Source organism: Colossoma macropomum, unplaced genomic scaffold (assembly GCF_904425465.1).
Source record: "Colossoma macropomum unplaced genomic scaffold, Colossoma_macropomum, whole genome shotgun sequence".
Classification (NCBI taxonomy): Eukaryota; Metazoa; Chordata; class Actinopteri; order Characiformes; family Serrasalmidae; genus Colossoma; species Colossoma macropomum.
The window spans coordinates 4,514,791-4,532,165 of NW_023494791.1; the positions used below are offsets into that span (position 1 = coordinate 4,514,791).

At 39.8% G+C, this 17,375-nt stretch overlaps 1 protein-coding gene across 1 annotated transcript in view; it reads right to left on the reverse strand.

Annotated features, from left to right (window-relative positions):
* Positions 1–17,375, reverse strand: part of dst (dystonin) — a 277,698-nt gene that overhangs the window by 139,500 nt on the left and 120,823 nt on the right. Inside the window, 12 exon segments of the mRNA XM_036573677.1 lie at positions 42–146; positions 1,228–1,389; positions 1,476–1,553; positions 3,330–3,458; positions 3,560–4,013; positions 4,844–4,998; positions 5,085–5,178; positions 9,951–10,078; positions 10,205–10,300; positions 11,308–11,427; positions 14,167–14,273; positions 15,758–15,870. Of these exon segments, the coding sequence (XP_036429570.1) occupies positions 42–146; positions 1,228–1,389; positions 1,476–1,553; positions 3,330–3,458; positions 3,560–4,013; positions 4,844–4,998; positions 5,085–5,178; positions 9,951–10,078; positions 10,205–10,300; positions 11,308–11,427; positions 14,167–14,273; positions 15,758–15,870 (1,741 nt within the window).

The following is a 17,375-nucleotide window of genomic DNA, read 5'->3' on the forward strand; positions in this document are numbered from 1 at the left end:
GAGTGATTACAGCTCACTCAGGTGTACACAACACACTTTACCTCTATTGTTAGCCTGGCTGGATGGTTCTGCTGTAGAAGGCTGTCAGCCTGGTCCTGTACTGACTTGATCATCCCTTCTTTTTTATCCAGCTCTCTCATCAGTTCCTGTGAAGGGAAATAAGATACTTGAGGCTTTTTGGCAGAGTACTCTGCGCCTGTCACCATTAATATAATGATTTGACATGCAAAGGCATGTGTTTCCAGACACACTGGTATTTAATACGCTTTCAAAAGTTTGGACTGGGTGTGCTGGTCCTGTGTAATTTAATACCACACAAATAACTAGCTGGACACTAGAAAGCTGTAAAAAATAAAGAAATCTCCAATGGAACAGCTCTAGAAGGCTCTAAAATGACAGAGAAAGCCTAGAATATTAAGAATTAAGTTATAATAAATGTAATATCGAGAATGCCTCATATTTAAAAAGCAGTTTTAAAATCCTGAGATGGATAACTTGACAAAAGTATTGCGAATAGATGATTATGTTAAAATTTACAGCATATATTCACTAAAAATCCTTAAAATATTCAATAAAACATCTTATTGGGAAAAAAGTGTCTGTAAATATGATAAACTTATTTACCTATTAATTATTTCTCCTTCTATATTGACTGATTTCAAACTTGTTCATGAAACATTTACATACAAAAGCTCCCTAATCAGCTTCTAACATAACGTATTACATACATGTAACTAAAAATCCCTGAAATACTTATTAAAGCATCTTAAAAAACACTTTAGTGGTCGTAAATACAATAAACTTAATTATATCTCGTTGTATATTGACTGATGTCAAACTTTTAAGCATGTTAATGACACATTTGCATACAAAAGCTCCCTGATCAGTTTGCACAATAGCTTATAAACCATTTAAACACGTTTAAAAGAGTAAATTGATATCACCCTTCCTCCCTGGGGGGACAAGAAACGTGGATGTGTTTTAACACCTAAGCTCGGGGAGGTCAAAGCCATTTCCTCCTAAAGCGACTTTGAACTCCACCATAATTACAAACGTGTGGGAGCCATAATCTCATTATTGCATAACTCGTTTTTATCATTTAATCTGCAAGCAACCTACAATTACTGGCAGCATAAGCACTGCTTTATCTACTCTTCACAGCACAGGCTGAAAAATCGTGAAGACAGACAGAAGAAGACTGTGGCTGGAACTGCTGGCTGGACTCACAGCATGGTAGTCCTTCTTCCTGGAGATGTTGCTGTTCCGCTCGCTCCAGTCGAAGGCCACCTCCTCTTCTTCTTTCTCATTAAGCCAAATTAACTCCTGGGTGGCGTGAGACACAAAGTCATGCAGGCTGTCCAGGTGCTTCTGTCTCTCTCTGGAACAGTTCTGAAAACAGAGAATCATGGGAAATTCATAGGAAACTGATCGAACTTGCTTTAAGGAGCGAAGGGATTCAGTGTAAATCCACTTACCAGCAGCCTTCCATACTGGTTCTCCAAGTTGCCCAGCTTCTCTGAGTAACTCTGTTTGAGTGGCTGTGTCATCTGAATCTGAAAAGTCAGGTTATAATTGTTAGTGCTGGGTGGCAAATTCATTGCTTTAAACCAGGGGTGTCAAACTCAACAACTAAAAATGGCCAAAAATAAAAAATCTCAGCAAATCTGTGGGCCAGCTGTGTTTTTAATTCATTTTAACATAACATTTTGCCAGTATGGGCAGCACGGTGACGCAGTGGGTAGCGCTGTCGCCTCACAGCAAGAAGGGCCTGGGTTCGATTCCCGGCCGGGCGACCAGGGTCATTTCTGTGTCGAGTTTGCCTGTTCTCCCCGTGTCTGCGTGGGTTTCCTCCCACAGTCCAAAAACATGCAGTCAGGCTGATTGGACATGCTGAATTGCCCCTAGGTGTGAATGTGTATGTCTGTCTGTCCTGCGACGGACTGGCAACCTGTCCAGGGTGTATCCTGCCTTCCGCCCAATGACAGCTGGGATAGGCTCCAGCACCCCACCGCAACCCAGAAGGATAAGCAGTTTAGATGATGTATGTATTTTGCCATTATTGATTCCAAATATGCAAAAACTGTGACAGCAAAATAGGCATTGAATACTTATTTAAAATAATTAATTGTTTCAGGTATTTTTAAAACTGCCTATTTGCTTGAACTAGACACCAGGCATCTTTTCTTTTTGTGTAACTGCTGGCCCATAGATTGTTGCTGGGGAAGGGGGTCGGAACACACACTATGTTGCAGTGCACACTGGGGACTGTAGTGCATCTCAGGGTGAAACGGGCTAATAAGAATAGAAAATTAAAGTCATTTCACCGGCCAAACAGGACTGTGTCACAGGCCTGACTTGGCCTGCGGGCCTTGTGTTTGACACATGGGCTTTAAGTAACAACAACAGCAAGAACAACAATAATAATAATAAAAATGATGATAAAGTTAATGAACTAATGCTTCCTAAACACTGGTACTCGATGCTAAAACAATGTCTTACAATCCTGGCACTACGATTGGACAGTTTTATTGTCTTAACACCAAAAGGGAACTTTACAAAGTAATATAAATGCTAACTAGACATAAAACAGTTTTCCAGAATGGAAATTTTCAACAGCTGTATGCAAAAATTGGCAAATTATGTTTTACTGCATTTACATTATTGATCTTCTAAGTGAAAATAAGTTACACATCCTCTACAGGAACTTACATATGGCATTTTACTGCACATATTAGTGCATAACTGCTATTTATTTGCTGAGTTTAACATATTGGAAAAGCTATAAAAACTATGAAATGTTTAACCGCCTAATTTGTTAAATTCATATCTACGGTATAAAAGCCAGGTGAAATATCTGTTACGCTGCTGTCAAAATGCACAGCTAGCGTTGCTATGGGAACATGAGAAGATGAGCTAAAGCTTATTCTACTTGAATCTGTTTAACTAAATAAAGATTTTCCACATTTTATTTACATTTTACGCCGTGCTAGTTTGTGTTCCGTTCTTTCATACAGCTGTTCAAAAGTTTCACAACAATCTGATGAATGTATGAAATGAATTCAGTAAGCTAGTTCTGTGCAATTTCACAGCATTTCACAAAACTGTCTGCAAATTTTGGTGCACAATTTCTGTTTATTTGTTTATTTGAGTTTAACATTGTAGAAAGAACAAAAAATATAATATAAAATGTGCCATAACTTTTTTGAAGATAAGAGATTTTGTTCTGACAGTAATGATACAGAACCCAGCACTAATATTTGTGACTCCAAGCTCACTGTATTGCCGTGCACAGCTTCAGTTAGATCAGCTTGAGTAACATCAACTCCTACCTCACTAATTTTTGCCTCTTTAAGGCTCATCTGGAAGTCCTCAATGGCTTTGTGAACATTTCTGTGATTTTCTAAATGGGACTCAACGCTGGGCAGATCAGATCCCCATTCACCTCGATCAAGTTGCACCTTAAAGCAACGAAAAAAATGCACAATTAACAGACAAGACAGAAGAAAACTGGACATTTCCAGATGACAAACCTCAAATGAACATGGTCCAGCATTCTCACCTGCATCTCCTCCACCCAGTTAATCAGGTCCTGCACAAACTTCATATTGACCTCTTCCTCCGACAGGTTGGGGTCTACCAGCGACGACTTCAGCATAGGCTTGCGGATCTGCATGTGTTTCAGGTGCTGCAGGACCCCTGTTTCCATGTCTCCTCCGCCCACCAAAGGGGGCTGCAGGCCAGGAGTCAGGGCTGGGGTCATGGCCGGTGTTAAAGCTGGGGTGAGGCTGGAGGACAGTGTGGAGCCTGGTGTGACCAGAGCTCCAGGCGTGAGAGCCGGGGTCAGGGCCGGGCTCAGGCCTGCGTTCAGGTTCTGAGAGAAGCCCGAGTTCAAACTCTGGGTGATTCCGGAGATCATGATCTTGGTCTGCTCTGAGGTCAGCGTGCGTCCCTTGCTGTAGACTGACGAGCATTCTGTCCTGAGGGCCAGCAGGTCATCACGGAGCTTCGACACTCTGTGGAAAATCAGCCAGTTCAGAAATTTTAATGATACCATTAATTATATCATCAATTTACACACACATTCAAAAGTCATATTAAGAACTGATGACATTTTATTCAATAATACTTAAAGAGTGTACACTAAAATATTATAAAGGAATTTTTAGATGTTTATTCAATAGTTGAAAGTTTTTTGACAACAACGAGAAGTTATAAAATAAGAAATAATATACAATAATTTAGTGTAATTGTAGTAGATTTGATCACCACTTTTCCAAATGAGAAATTATTCAAAACCCATTTAATTATAGTGCACTAGCATCATATCGGAATAATTTTAAACAGCTGGATGCAAAAGTTTGGGGACCCCTGATCAATTGAGGTGTTTTGTTAATGTTCTAAGTGACAATAAGCGAACACATCCTCTACAGAGACATCTGTACATTTTAATGCACAATTACTGTTTATTTGCTGAATTTAACAAATTGGGTGAAAAAATGACAAAATTTGGCTTCTGCTAAATTTATGGCACATTTTTTAATATGTTTAGCTAATAATTGTGCATTAAAATATGCAGAAATTCATTTAATTGTGTTCTTATTTTCACTCCAACAAAGCATCATGTTCGAGAGTGTTCAAACTTCTGCATAAGACCGCATATTTTTGTCGCAGATACATATATGTGAGCAAAAACCAACATTGGTGTCAGAGTGATTCCAAACTTTTGAATGCATTTTTTCCTAAGTATTAAAAAGATAAGCGTTAAATATGTAAAACAAACAGGAACAAATTACAGTTTTGGTCGTTAGTAATGGATTCTAGAGCTTCTCTAGATGTTTCTAACCTTTGAACAAGCTGATCAGCCAAGTAAAACTTCCCATCCAGTAGAATCTGGATGTCCACCACTTGCTGTCTCAGCAGGTTCTCACATTCCAGCAGGTATCCTGCAACCTCCGCCTCGTTCTGGAACTGGATCCCAGATTCCAACCTCTTTGCATCCTGGAGGAAAGATTTAGACACAAGTCAATCAACGATCCATGCAGCGATAAGGAAGCTTCTGAGGTGCTTCTCCTGCTTGAACTTACAGACTGCAGAGACGCCCGTGCTAAGGCCAGCTTGTCCTCTCCAGCCACGCAGTCTCGCTGGACTCTGTTCGCTATTTGCTGCAGCATTTCAAGTCTACAGTGATAAAGAGGAGAGAGAATACTGTCAGAGAGAAGTCAGGACTTCACACCAAGCCAGAAAAGAACTCCTTAAATTCTAAACGTCAAATATCTGGGCCCACATTTCAGCTTCTCACTCTCTTTAGAAATCTTACTCCTTTTCAGTAACAGCTATGAAACTAATATGCGACTCAGTAATACGTCTGAGGATTAACCCAGTCGTATTCACACACTGTTATTAAATGCAAATGATTTATCACTAGTAGCTCTTTGAAAAGAGCCGAGAAATTCTGCTGAAAGTGCAGATTCTGAGCTTTCGATCCATCCTACATCTGTTATAAAGTAGAAGAGGTTAATAATGTGTATTATGACTAACTCTGAATGTCCACACGAGCTCACGAATGGATCTCCAGTTAACTGCGGAGAAGGAAAAAGCAAAAAAAAAGGATTTCGATTGGATGAGTAACATAACAGAGGCTGCCTCAAATGAGCTAACGAGCCAAAACTACCGCCAACCTGTAACACTGGATGCTGATGGAGACCCTTCGCCTTCTATGGGTGTTTTTTCCCTCTTTAGCGAATGAACTCATTCTGGAATGAACATTAACCTATCCAGCGATAAAAGCTGCGCTATCCCCGCCTTCACAGTCACAGCTTTAAAGGGGAATCCTACTGATTTTTTAAAGGTTCTGCACATTGAAATGGTTCAAATGTGAACAAAGTCATTCAGAGTGGTCTGATGTAAAATGCTCTGCTCTAGAGTCAGAACTGTTCACAGTGGTGGTGATAGGAACCAGACGTCCACCTCTAAAAGCTCCCTCACAGAAAGTTATTGCATGAAATGGTTATGAATTCACTGCCTGATGTCTGAGACCAAAACCACACATTTACCATAGTATGTGAAAACTATTACACCACCATTTGAAGTCCATTCATTAATACAGTATGTTTAGTATGTGGTTTTGTATCCAGTCATCATTTTATGATAGTTTTGTGATAAGTTTTTGGTTACAATCAACAAAAAATACATTGATAGTAAAGAGAGATACATGCAGATGAGGCAAAATAATCTCCAAGACATTGCATTTTTTCAGATTTAGCACTAATTAACCATCATTAACATTACATATAAAACTCAGAAGACTCGTGGAGGTTCACTGGTGGTTTTGGATAGTAAATAAAATGTCTATATTTGTGTTGTAGTCATGGCGACCCCTGGTTCCTATCACCACCACTGTAAAGAAATCGGTAAGTTTTTCTAAAATGAACCATTCCGCATCAAATGACTTGCATAACATATGTATGAGAAAATATGAGCAAAACCATCTTATTTTACAGTTGTGTTAGAACATAAATAGGTCTGTATATATTTTCTCTGTCTTCCTGTGATGAAACCCAATGAACAGTGATTTCAGTATTCAACTACACTCTTAAAAAAGATGGTTCTTCAAGGGTTCTAATATAGGTTCTATAAACTATAGGATCATGAACACTCAAGGAACCCTTTGCATGATGAAATGGACCTTTGCATCATGAAAGCCTTCTTCAGATTGATGGAAAATGTGCATGAATGTGCTAAAGACAGTTCTACATAGAACCTTTTCGAAATTGGTTCTATATGGCACCCAAAATGGGTTCTTCTATCGTTACAAGTGTGACATTCTAACAATAGAAGAACCCTTTTGGATTCTATATAGAATCATTTACAGCACATTCTCCATCAGTCTGAAGAACGCTTTCACGATGCAAAGAACTGTTTAATCATCCAAAGGGTTCTTTGAGTGTTAATGGTTCTATACAGAACCATTTTCTTCACTAAAGAACCCTTGAAGGTTCTTTTTTAAGACTATACAAGCATCTAAAATGGTCGACTAAGTACTCGAGTCTGTGCTAAAGCCTGCAGTCAAGTAATCCTCCGTGCTTTCGCTGGCCTGCGAGCTGTCACCTCACCTGGGCCCGTACACAGAGTTGTTGTTGAGATAGAGCGGGGTGCTGGAGAACGGCTCCTGCGCTCCGCAGAGCAAGTTCTCCGCCGAGCCCAGGCTGGTCAGAGTGCTGTTGCTCACGGACGACACACTACCGCGGTACACCAGGTTGCTCTGCATGATAGCGCTGCGGTCAGCCGACGCACAAAGAACGGCATCTACCACGCCTCCATCCAGGACAGGCACCTGAGAGCCGAGGAGGCTCGAGCACAAAAGCCTTCTGGTGCCACGAGGTTCAGGTCACCACCATTTATAAGCTCATATGTGGCGGCAGCAGAGAAGCCAGCCCCCCATAATATTCCCCTCTGGTGAAAAACACCTTGCATTCTTCTCAGACAGATGATCCGCTACAGGTTCAGACAGTTACAGTGTGTACGGGAGGGCATGGAATGCAATACTGAGAGTGGCACACCCACCACTTTCACTCCTCTCCTTCAATGGGCTTATAGAGGCACTTTATTCGACAGCACAGCTATGATTACCAAGATTACAGCGCAACTAAGTATCGATAATGGAGGTGACTCCCACCGCAAGACCCAACACAGCATTTCCTCTATGACAATGAGTCCTATAACTGCAATACAGCACTGATGTAGCAGTATTCAGACCTGTGCCTGTGAACAGACCCATCCCTAACACACCCACTGTGAATACAGAGCGTTTATCTACGAGCAGAATATGCTACTGAGGGTACATAATCAAAGTGGGTGTGCACAAGGCAGTGGAAGGGAAGGGCAACTCTCGAGATCTAGTATAATCAAGGTAATGATTTGAGATTTAAAGCAAGAGAAAATCCAATTTATTTGTCCGAGGTTTGCTTCTTAAGTTTTGCACTGGAGCTAATGTAGCTAACAAGTAATTGAAGTACATGGCGCACATGTGGTGGAAAAAAAGCACATGAATTCCGATCTGAGCGTCACATTAAGGTCGCATGGCCATGAATCAGATACATATCCGATCTAGGACCATATATGACAGTGGCTCAAATCAGATTTGTCCACACAGCTCTGAAAATATCAGATCTGAGTCACATTAGGGCAAAAAATCTGATTTGCTCCACTTCAGCCAGGTAATGTGAACACAGCCTAACATATGTGGTCCTAGATCAGATACGTATCCGATTCATGGCCATGTGACCTTAATGTGACGCTCAGATTGGAATTCATGTGCTTCTTTTCCATTGCACCATCATTCAGTGTTACCATGGCAGCAGCTCCGAACAGAAGTTAAAGCCTGTAAACGGTGGAAAAGCAGCTCATCTCACCTTTTTCTCCTTCGTCTCGCTCTAATAATGAAGCTGAGAGCTGATCAGAGTTAATTATCCTCTCAGCGAAGCTCGTTCTGCTCGTTAGTTTGTGCTGATGATGCACGTGATTCATTCACGTGACGTTACTGAGTAGGATGAGCTCATGAGGGTCATTTCAGGACGCCGGTTCATCACATTAATGACAGACTTGAGTCACTTACCTAAATGAGTGTGAACCATCGTGTCAGAGAGATCGGATCTGAGCAAAAAATCGGATTTGAGCAATGAGGCTTGTACTGTGAACGTAGTGCTCATGGTAATTGTTGATTATGTAATTTGTAAGCTACTCTTACTACATGTCAATATCAAACATTCCCCACTGACCGTCTCTTCTGGGTAGTCAAGCAAACAGCGATGTAAGTTCAATTCTAGTGTTTATGATAGTTGTAGTCCATCAGGTAATTCAAAGACTACAGAACGATGGTTATGTCTGTAAACAAAAGGGCATCGCGATGCATAAAATGTACAAAGATTGTCCAGTTTGGGGCTGTTATGTCATACATAAAGTCAGCTATGATTTAAGATTTTAAATAGTTAACTTAAAACTGTCTTTGAATTCCGAGGCTGAGGCGCTGCACCGTGTGCTGTGCTTACTTCCTTTACCTTTACTTTGTTTTCCTTTTAGAATTACCCGATTAACACTCACATGTTAACTATTCCACTAATTGGGATTAACAATTACTAGAAAACTGATCACGGACTGACGACCTGGGTGTTTCCTGCCTTCCTCCCAAAGAGTGCTGGGATAGGCTCCAGCTCCCCCAACAGCCCAGAAGAATAAGCGGCTTAGATAACGTGTGTGTTTGTGATCATTATCACTGAAATGGCTAAAAGAATGCATTAGGAAAAGCTTTCAGTCTTACAATATTAACTTTCCTAGCACCAGCGCTACAAGCTCAAACAATTAATATACAGACCGGATCACACACTTGCCCCAAGCAACATCCAGATGTTACATAATCTCAAACAGTTATCTATGAATATATATGGACAATATTCCGGTTTCAAGATAGCTGCTAATGTTTTTCATTATGTAATGTACTACTGTCTGTTCAACAGTGTTTCTAGATTAGTTTGAGGCAAGATTGCATGACGTGATCTGAGGTAAGAATGTGATCATTTAGTCATGCAGTATGAATTATGCTAGTTGCTATTATTACATGTCAGCTATATCAGCCTCAGAACTTCAGAGAAAACAACAGAAGCAAAATTCAGACATCAAACCACGTCTTTGCTGATGGACTACATTTGGGTTGAGGGGTGGAAACTGTAAATTTTTCACTGAGATGTTGCTTTAAATCGTAAATGATTACCTCATTTCCCTGTTTACATTCTGAAGGCTTTTGATCAAACATATAAAATACTGCAAATCTTCAGCCCCACTATGCGAACGCAAACCACCGAGAGGTCAGAGTAACTGACTCTGTCTCTGTGCTGCCAATGAACTCCAGAGATGGAGAGATAAAGCTGATGAATTGCGCCACGGGCGCCTCATACCTGTCCACCTCGGGCCTCAGGCTCTTCTCCCTCTCCAGCATGGCCACAATCAGCTTGCCCCATTCCTTCTCCACGTCGTTGGGGTGGTAGCCCTGCGGCAGCTGGATGCGACCAAACTCGATCCACACCTGCACCGCAACATCAAAAACACTCAGCTTACAGATCCTCCAGACATGCAGACAGAACATCTCACAGACTTTCCTGTGAATTCCTCATAATACAGCCAAAATGAGAATCTTTTGACGAATACTGACCTCTAGCATTTTGTAAAGATGCTTAATTTTGGTCTTCTCATTCTCTTTCAGTGGGATTTCGCTCTCCTTGAAGTGCAGGTATTGTGAATAAAGTGCCTGTGAGACAGAAGGAAAATTAATCAGCAGGTTCGTCTCTCTCTTCTCTCTGCGCCCTCAGTGAGATTATAGACAAATTATTTTTCGTACCGATGCTCTCCTGAAGTACAGCAGACGTGTCTGATTATCAGAGGCTGATCTCTAGATCTTTAAAGAGGCTTTAAGACTCGTTAACATAAGGGGGACGCTACATATCATGAAAAGCGAGCAGGCAATCTGCCCCAGGCTTCCACGCTGTATCTAATGAGAGTCAGCAGCAAGGATGAGTCTCAGCTTCCAGCTGGTGAACACTGAATTACATTTCTGCAAAACATCCCAAGTGCCCAGTTTTGGGATAAAACTAGCCTTGTAATAAGTCCAATAAGTCACTGCAATCGAAGGCCTGCAGATCCACTATGCATTGTCACTGATCAGGCATAACATTCTGACCACCTCCTTGTTTCTACGCTCATTGTCCATTTTATCAGCTCCACTTACTATATAGGTGCACTTTGTAGTTCTACAGTTACAGACTGTAGTCCATCTGTTTCTCTGATACTTTGTTAGCCCCCTTTTACCCTGTTCTTCTCATTACTCACCACATAAGACACTTACAGTCATATGCAAATGTTTGGGCACCCCTCGTCAAGTGATGTTTTGTTGATTTTTGAATAAGTTAACACATCTGATACAGAGAGAACACAATTCTGCACAGTTAAATGCATAATTACTGTACATTTACTGAATTTAACATACTGAAAAAAAACAAAAAAAACCACCTCTGCAAAAGTTACACATTTTATATTTTTGGGTTTTTTTTCCAGACATGTCAAAATCAGCAAATGAACAGAAACTGTGCACTAAAATTAGCAGAAAAAGTCCATATATAAGTGTGTTCCCTGTAGAGGGTGTGTCAACCTCTTTTCACTTAGAAAATCAACAAAACGTAATTTAAACGTTCGATCTTCTGCATACGACTTTCAGAATTAAATGAACAGCTCATGTGGTTAAACTGAGCTGGGACTCACCTTTAGTTCCACAGGATTACTGGGAAAGTTTCTGTCAGACATGACTGACACATTGTGTTTGATCCACTGGCTGAGGTAATTCACCATGTTCTGGTATTCTACCCATTTAATGTCGACATCCTATTCAGACAAAAGGCAGAGATTAGTCTGACTGGCCTAAGCAGAACAGCACAGTCCTCTCTCTCCAGCACGATGTGTGGATGGAGGTTTGAAAGGATGTAGTATCAGGCTCCACTCTTTTCCTCCAGCAGATAAAACGCTGTCTCTCATATGTGTTAGTTTTCATGGGTGAATCAAAGGCTACGTTCACATTACCAGGCTGAAGTGGCACAAATTCCGATTTTTTGACCTAATGTGACTCAGATCTGATGTTTTCAGAGCTGTGTGGACACACAAATGTGATCTGTTCAACTCTGACCTCAGCCACTTTCATATGTGGTCCTAGATCGGATACGTATCCGATTCGTGGCCATGTGACCTTAATGTGACGCTCAGATCGGAATTCATGTGTTTTCTTCCACTGCACTGCGCCATTATTCAGCGTTACCACGGCAACAGCGCCGAACAGAAGTTAAAGCCTGTAAACGGTGGAAAAGCAGCTCATCTCACCTTTTTCTCCTTCGTCTCGCTCTAATAATGAAGCTGAGAGCTGATCAGAGTTAATTATCTTCTCAGCGAAGCTCGTTCTGCTCGTTAGTTTGTGCTGATGATGCACGTGATTCATTCACGTGACGTTACTGAGTAGGATGAGCGCATAAGGGTCATTTCAGGACACCGGTTCGTCACATTAATGACCAAATTGAGTCACTTACCTAAACGAGTGTGAACCATCGTGTCAGAAAGATCGGATTTGAGCAATAAAACAGATTTGAGGCTTGTAATGTGAACGTAGCCTATATTTTGGGAAAATACTCCAGTTAGAAGGGAAAAAAAATACCTGCTTAAAATATTATTGGCAGCTAGTAAAAAGGCCATAACAAGAAAGTGGAAGCAGCTGGACCCCCTAACAGAAAACAGTGGCTTGTCCATTAAATTTACTCAATGGAAAGACTTACATTTATGTTACAACTGAAGACGGAATGCTCTACATAATGGGAGAAATACTGGGAGAAATGGGTCTTAAAATACCCCATTAGGGCAACCAGCACAAGCAATTAAGAGGATATGTAAAAGGTGATATGTATGCATGTCTGTATTATGTATTACTGTGTAACCCTTGATGTTTGTAAAATGGTCCTGTTAGCAACTGGATACTAGATTATCTCCTAGACAGCCTTTGTTCTTCAGTTATGTTTGTTCATGTTTTTATTATTCTGTCTTTTCTCTTTTAAGTCATTACAGCAGTGAAACTGGCTACACTGAAAATTGGCTTCTGCTAATTACCAAAACAAATTCAGCAGCACCTATGCAGAGTTTCCAGAATGTTTCCATATAAAGAGACACTGTCTTAAAAACTGCTGAACCACCAGCTTTTTTGTACTTAAAGTCATGATTTGGCCCAAAATCTTAAACGTAGTCAATCAGCCCAGACATGTGTGGTATTTGCACTGCAAACAACTGTATATTTCTTGAAACAAGTAAAATTATTTCAATATAGTGAGATAATTTCCCTTAATAAAATCACTTAAAACAAGTAAAAATGACTAGAAATAACTAAAACAATCCTACAGTAAGATCACAATAATCTTAAAATGAAAAATATTACATATTGACTATATTTAAGATAATTTCACTTGGCATGTTTGTTTAAGTTTTGCTCTGAGGCTATCAAGTTAACATAGCTGGCAAGTAATAGAAGCTTATGGTGACCCATTAGCATTGTGCAAAAGTGCCAAAAATACAAAGTCACAGAAAAATAACAATATACTGTCATATAGTGTCAGAAACCACATAAGCACCTCTATTAAAGATTATCTAACAGTAATAAAACACTAATAAATGGTTATAATCTTCCATTATTTACAGATCCAGAGCAAACTAAACTAACATTAAACTTGTCTTGGCTGATCAGCTACATATCGTCGCTGTCCAAAGAAAAACAACTCCAAAATAGTAACTTTACAGGAGTAAACAACTCCATCTCCAAAATAGTAACTTTACAGGAGAAGGAAAAAACACTCTAAACCTTTCAATGTAAGTCAATGTAAAAAGATTTTATTCCAAGTGATTTTAGAGCATTTCCATTGGTCCATTAATCAAACTTTTGCGCAACGTAAAGGACAGCTGGTGTGTTGAAATGATGTAGAAAACAGAAAATCAACAAAAATGGAGATAGATTGTTTTCTTTGGACAGCGACGATATGAAGAAAAGGGAAAACTGTGTTCATTCTATTTTTGGCCAAACCATCACTTTAAGACACTTCACCCACCTACTCTTTAAATAATACAGACACGGTCATCACAAGAGCAGGTGCGTGCTTTATTTATGAGCGCAGTCAAAGAGCAGGCACTAAAATCCTATATTAATACCACACAGATGTTCTTCAGATCATCTCTGCTTAATGACAAACCAGCACAAAATCAATATCAGTAAGAACACATTTTTATAATATATCGCTGCTGTCGGAATAAAACCTTGTATCTCCATTTTTGTCGTTTTTCAGTTTTTTACATAATTTGAAAATACGTGTTACCCTTTACATTGTATGTAAATTTCATGATGAGTGGACTAAACAAAATGACCCAAAATGACTTGGAAAAAAATCTGGTTCCATTGACTTACATTAAAAGTAAAGCAGGTTTTTTCCTTCTCCTGTAAAGTTACCATTTTGGAGATACGAGGTTTTGTTCTGACAGCAGTGATATGCTAGTGAAGATGATTCATTATGTCCAGCCCAAAAGTTGTTTATCTCTACTCACATTTGCACTGATGCCCTCAACACCCTCTGGTACTTTAGGGAAGACATCGTATAACGTTGATACATAAGTAATAACCGACTTCTCATCTGGAGACGACACATCCACATCTGTCCAAAAAGAAATGTTCAGTTAGGCCAGTCCGTGAAGAACTGTAATGCAGTATCTCAAAAGAACATGATAATCGCATCTTTTTAAGCTTCCACTGTGTAATATTACATTATTAAGACTTTTCGCTAACACTTTTTTATGAATGTCATGTTTGTAAGCATCTATAAACACATTCCTAACATGCTATAATGCATTCATAAGGCATCATAAACATGGATATAAAAATTCATAAAAATGCATAACACGTTATAGACATGCTTATTATGCAGTATGAATTATTAACATAATACATTATAAGTACTGATCATAACAAATTCTACGAGCTCATAAGTTGTATTTGTCCGCTCTAAGTAAAGTGAAGCGTACTGTACTAAAGCCTCCTCCAGTGTTCAGAGTGAGGCTTCAAGTTGAAGTATTTACTGAAGGATTTACTGAAACACTAAAACATTCACAGTAAAGCTCATTACAGGCTTCAAATGTCAGAGTTTAAACTAGAGCTGCCATCAGTGTTTTACCCAATGTGGGAAAGGTAATGTACACCACCGTTAGCTTGGCGCTAACTTAACCCTGCATATCCAATAGAATACTCGCAGAAATTATCATTGCTGTACTGTAGTGTAGTATAGTGTTACAGAGTGAAGGGTTCTAGTGCTTGACGTAGAACCAGTGAGGGAACAAATTACAATGACAGCACTGTACTGTCTCACCTCTCCCTCTCCAGACCTTCACTCCACAGTGACTTCACACTCAGTTGATGGGTACTTGGTTTGCTGTGATGTAATGTAACATTTAAAGTGAGAGCTCTGGGTAAGAAAAGCTCACTGTAGCAGTAACTCTGGGCTGGACAGCCAGTTTGGAGCATCTGAATATTCAGGACTGAAGCCCCGAAGATGCAGGTCTAACAGCACCAGCGCTCAGAAATAAAATACTGGAAATCTCAGGAAGTAAATAAACTTTGTATTTGTTTTTACTTTATGCTCTCCAAACTGGGACTGACCTCTTTGGCACTGACAGTATAACATGTTATAAACACTACTTATAATGCATAATATTAACAATTCATAATGTATAACAGACACAGCTATAAAGTGTAACTCAGTGTAATTCATTTTTATCAATATTTATAACAATGTTTATAATGCCTTATGAATGCATTATAACATGTTATAAACGTGTTTATAGATGCTTACAAACATGACATTTATAGAAAATGTTACCGAATTTTCTTCAGGAATGAATACAGTTAATCATTTAGAAACCACTCTTAGCCGGCCTGCAGTGTTAGTTTACGGAATGACTGTGAATGACACTGAGGAAGGTGAAACATTAGCTGACTCTGTGAGTCACTGACTCAGACCCTCAACTTTAAATGGAAATGACACTTCCTTCCGTCCTTTTCTTTATAATAATGCTACACTTTTGTCTTACATGCCCCCTAAACCGTGAAGAGATGGTAATGAACATGCGTGTCTATGAAACTCACCCTCTGGGTCCAGCAGCCGAGCCACTCCCAGCTGCTCAGCCACGCAGAACGCGTGTTCTAGGTTTGATCTGCTACTCTGTGCTGAAACTTTGCTCATATCCACCAGGTCAGGCCTACAGTGAGACAGAAATCAGCCTTCTGCTTAGCTTACACCACTAAAGTGAACATATTCAGTTTGAATTTAATAAAAACAAGGATAAAGCTACCATTAAATATTAATGGCAATAATGTGACCATTATAAAGCCTTAAAGGGGAATTACAGCTGTTCTTCTCATTTTATGCATAACTCAATCTTTGAGATGTAAACAAACACATTCAGAGTGGTTTGATATGAAATGATTCACTTCAGGAAAACTTACTTACTCTTACTTATTTCTTTACAGTGGTGGTGACAGGAACCAGGGGTCACGATGTGAACAGAAAGTACCAGTGAACCTACACGTCTTCTGAGTGTTTATATGTAAAGTTTTTAACAGTATAATTGTTGTAAATCTGGAAAAAATACTTGCGGGACTATTTTGCTGTACAACACATTGCATGTCCCCCTCCACCATAACTGATATCAAGAAGGACGCTTCAGGCCAAAATCTTACATCAAAACTATTGTAAAACAATGTCTCAACCATACACCTATGTTTTTGTAGACATTTTGTGGCATTTCATGGAATAACTTCCTGTGAGGGAACTTCAGACATCTGGTTCCTATCACCACCACTGTGAACAACTCACTAAGTTTCTCTAGAACAGAGCATTTCACAGCAAACCACTCTGAAAGACTTTATTTAAATCTTAACCATTTAATTTCACTGAAAATTTGAGAAATTGGTGGAATTCCTCTTTAAAGCCTTGACACATCAGATTGTAGAAGTACAAATCACAGCTACACCACATAGACTGTGATGCAGTGAGAGCGCTGATCAAGTTCTAGTTCATTTAACACTCCACAGATTTCACTGAAACGCTTTGTCGGCCCTGATCCAGTTTTATTTCGGTCATCTCCAAATGTGCTTTGGCTTTTAAATCACTGGCAGCTAAGCATTCAGCACCTAATCAGGGAACAGCTAGGAACGCAATCTTAGTTGACTCCCAATTATATTTCAACTCTGAAGAGCTCAGAGAGGAAGTCCTTCGTTAGCTGTATGTCCATTTCTAATTATTTGATTCATTTGCATATCCTCCAGTGAAGGTAATTAGCTGGTGATGTTCTGTGTGTGTAATCTATGATATGATGTTTTTCTACCTGATTTTTTATGTGGCCACTGTTTTTTGAGATTAAGGCTGTAATATCCATTTGGGGAATGGAAGTGTTCTTTTTCTCGGTATCTGGATATATTCGTCCCTCACTAAAGTAAAGTCCCTCACCAGAGTAGGAAAAAGCGAGAAGCTAACCGGCTACGGCTCCGATCATAAAAGACAAACTTCAAGTTCAAGCTTTCACAAAAGGAGCTACTTAAAACCTGAGGCACACCCAGGCTGCCTTTATTTAAACCCAACATAGAGCTCTGCTAACCCCGCTTGCTTGGTGCTGACAACTGTCTAAGCGTTGGCCCTGTCATCAGGAGATCATGAGTTCGATCCCTGGTGATGCTATAGCCATGCGTGGCCGGGAGTTCAAGA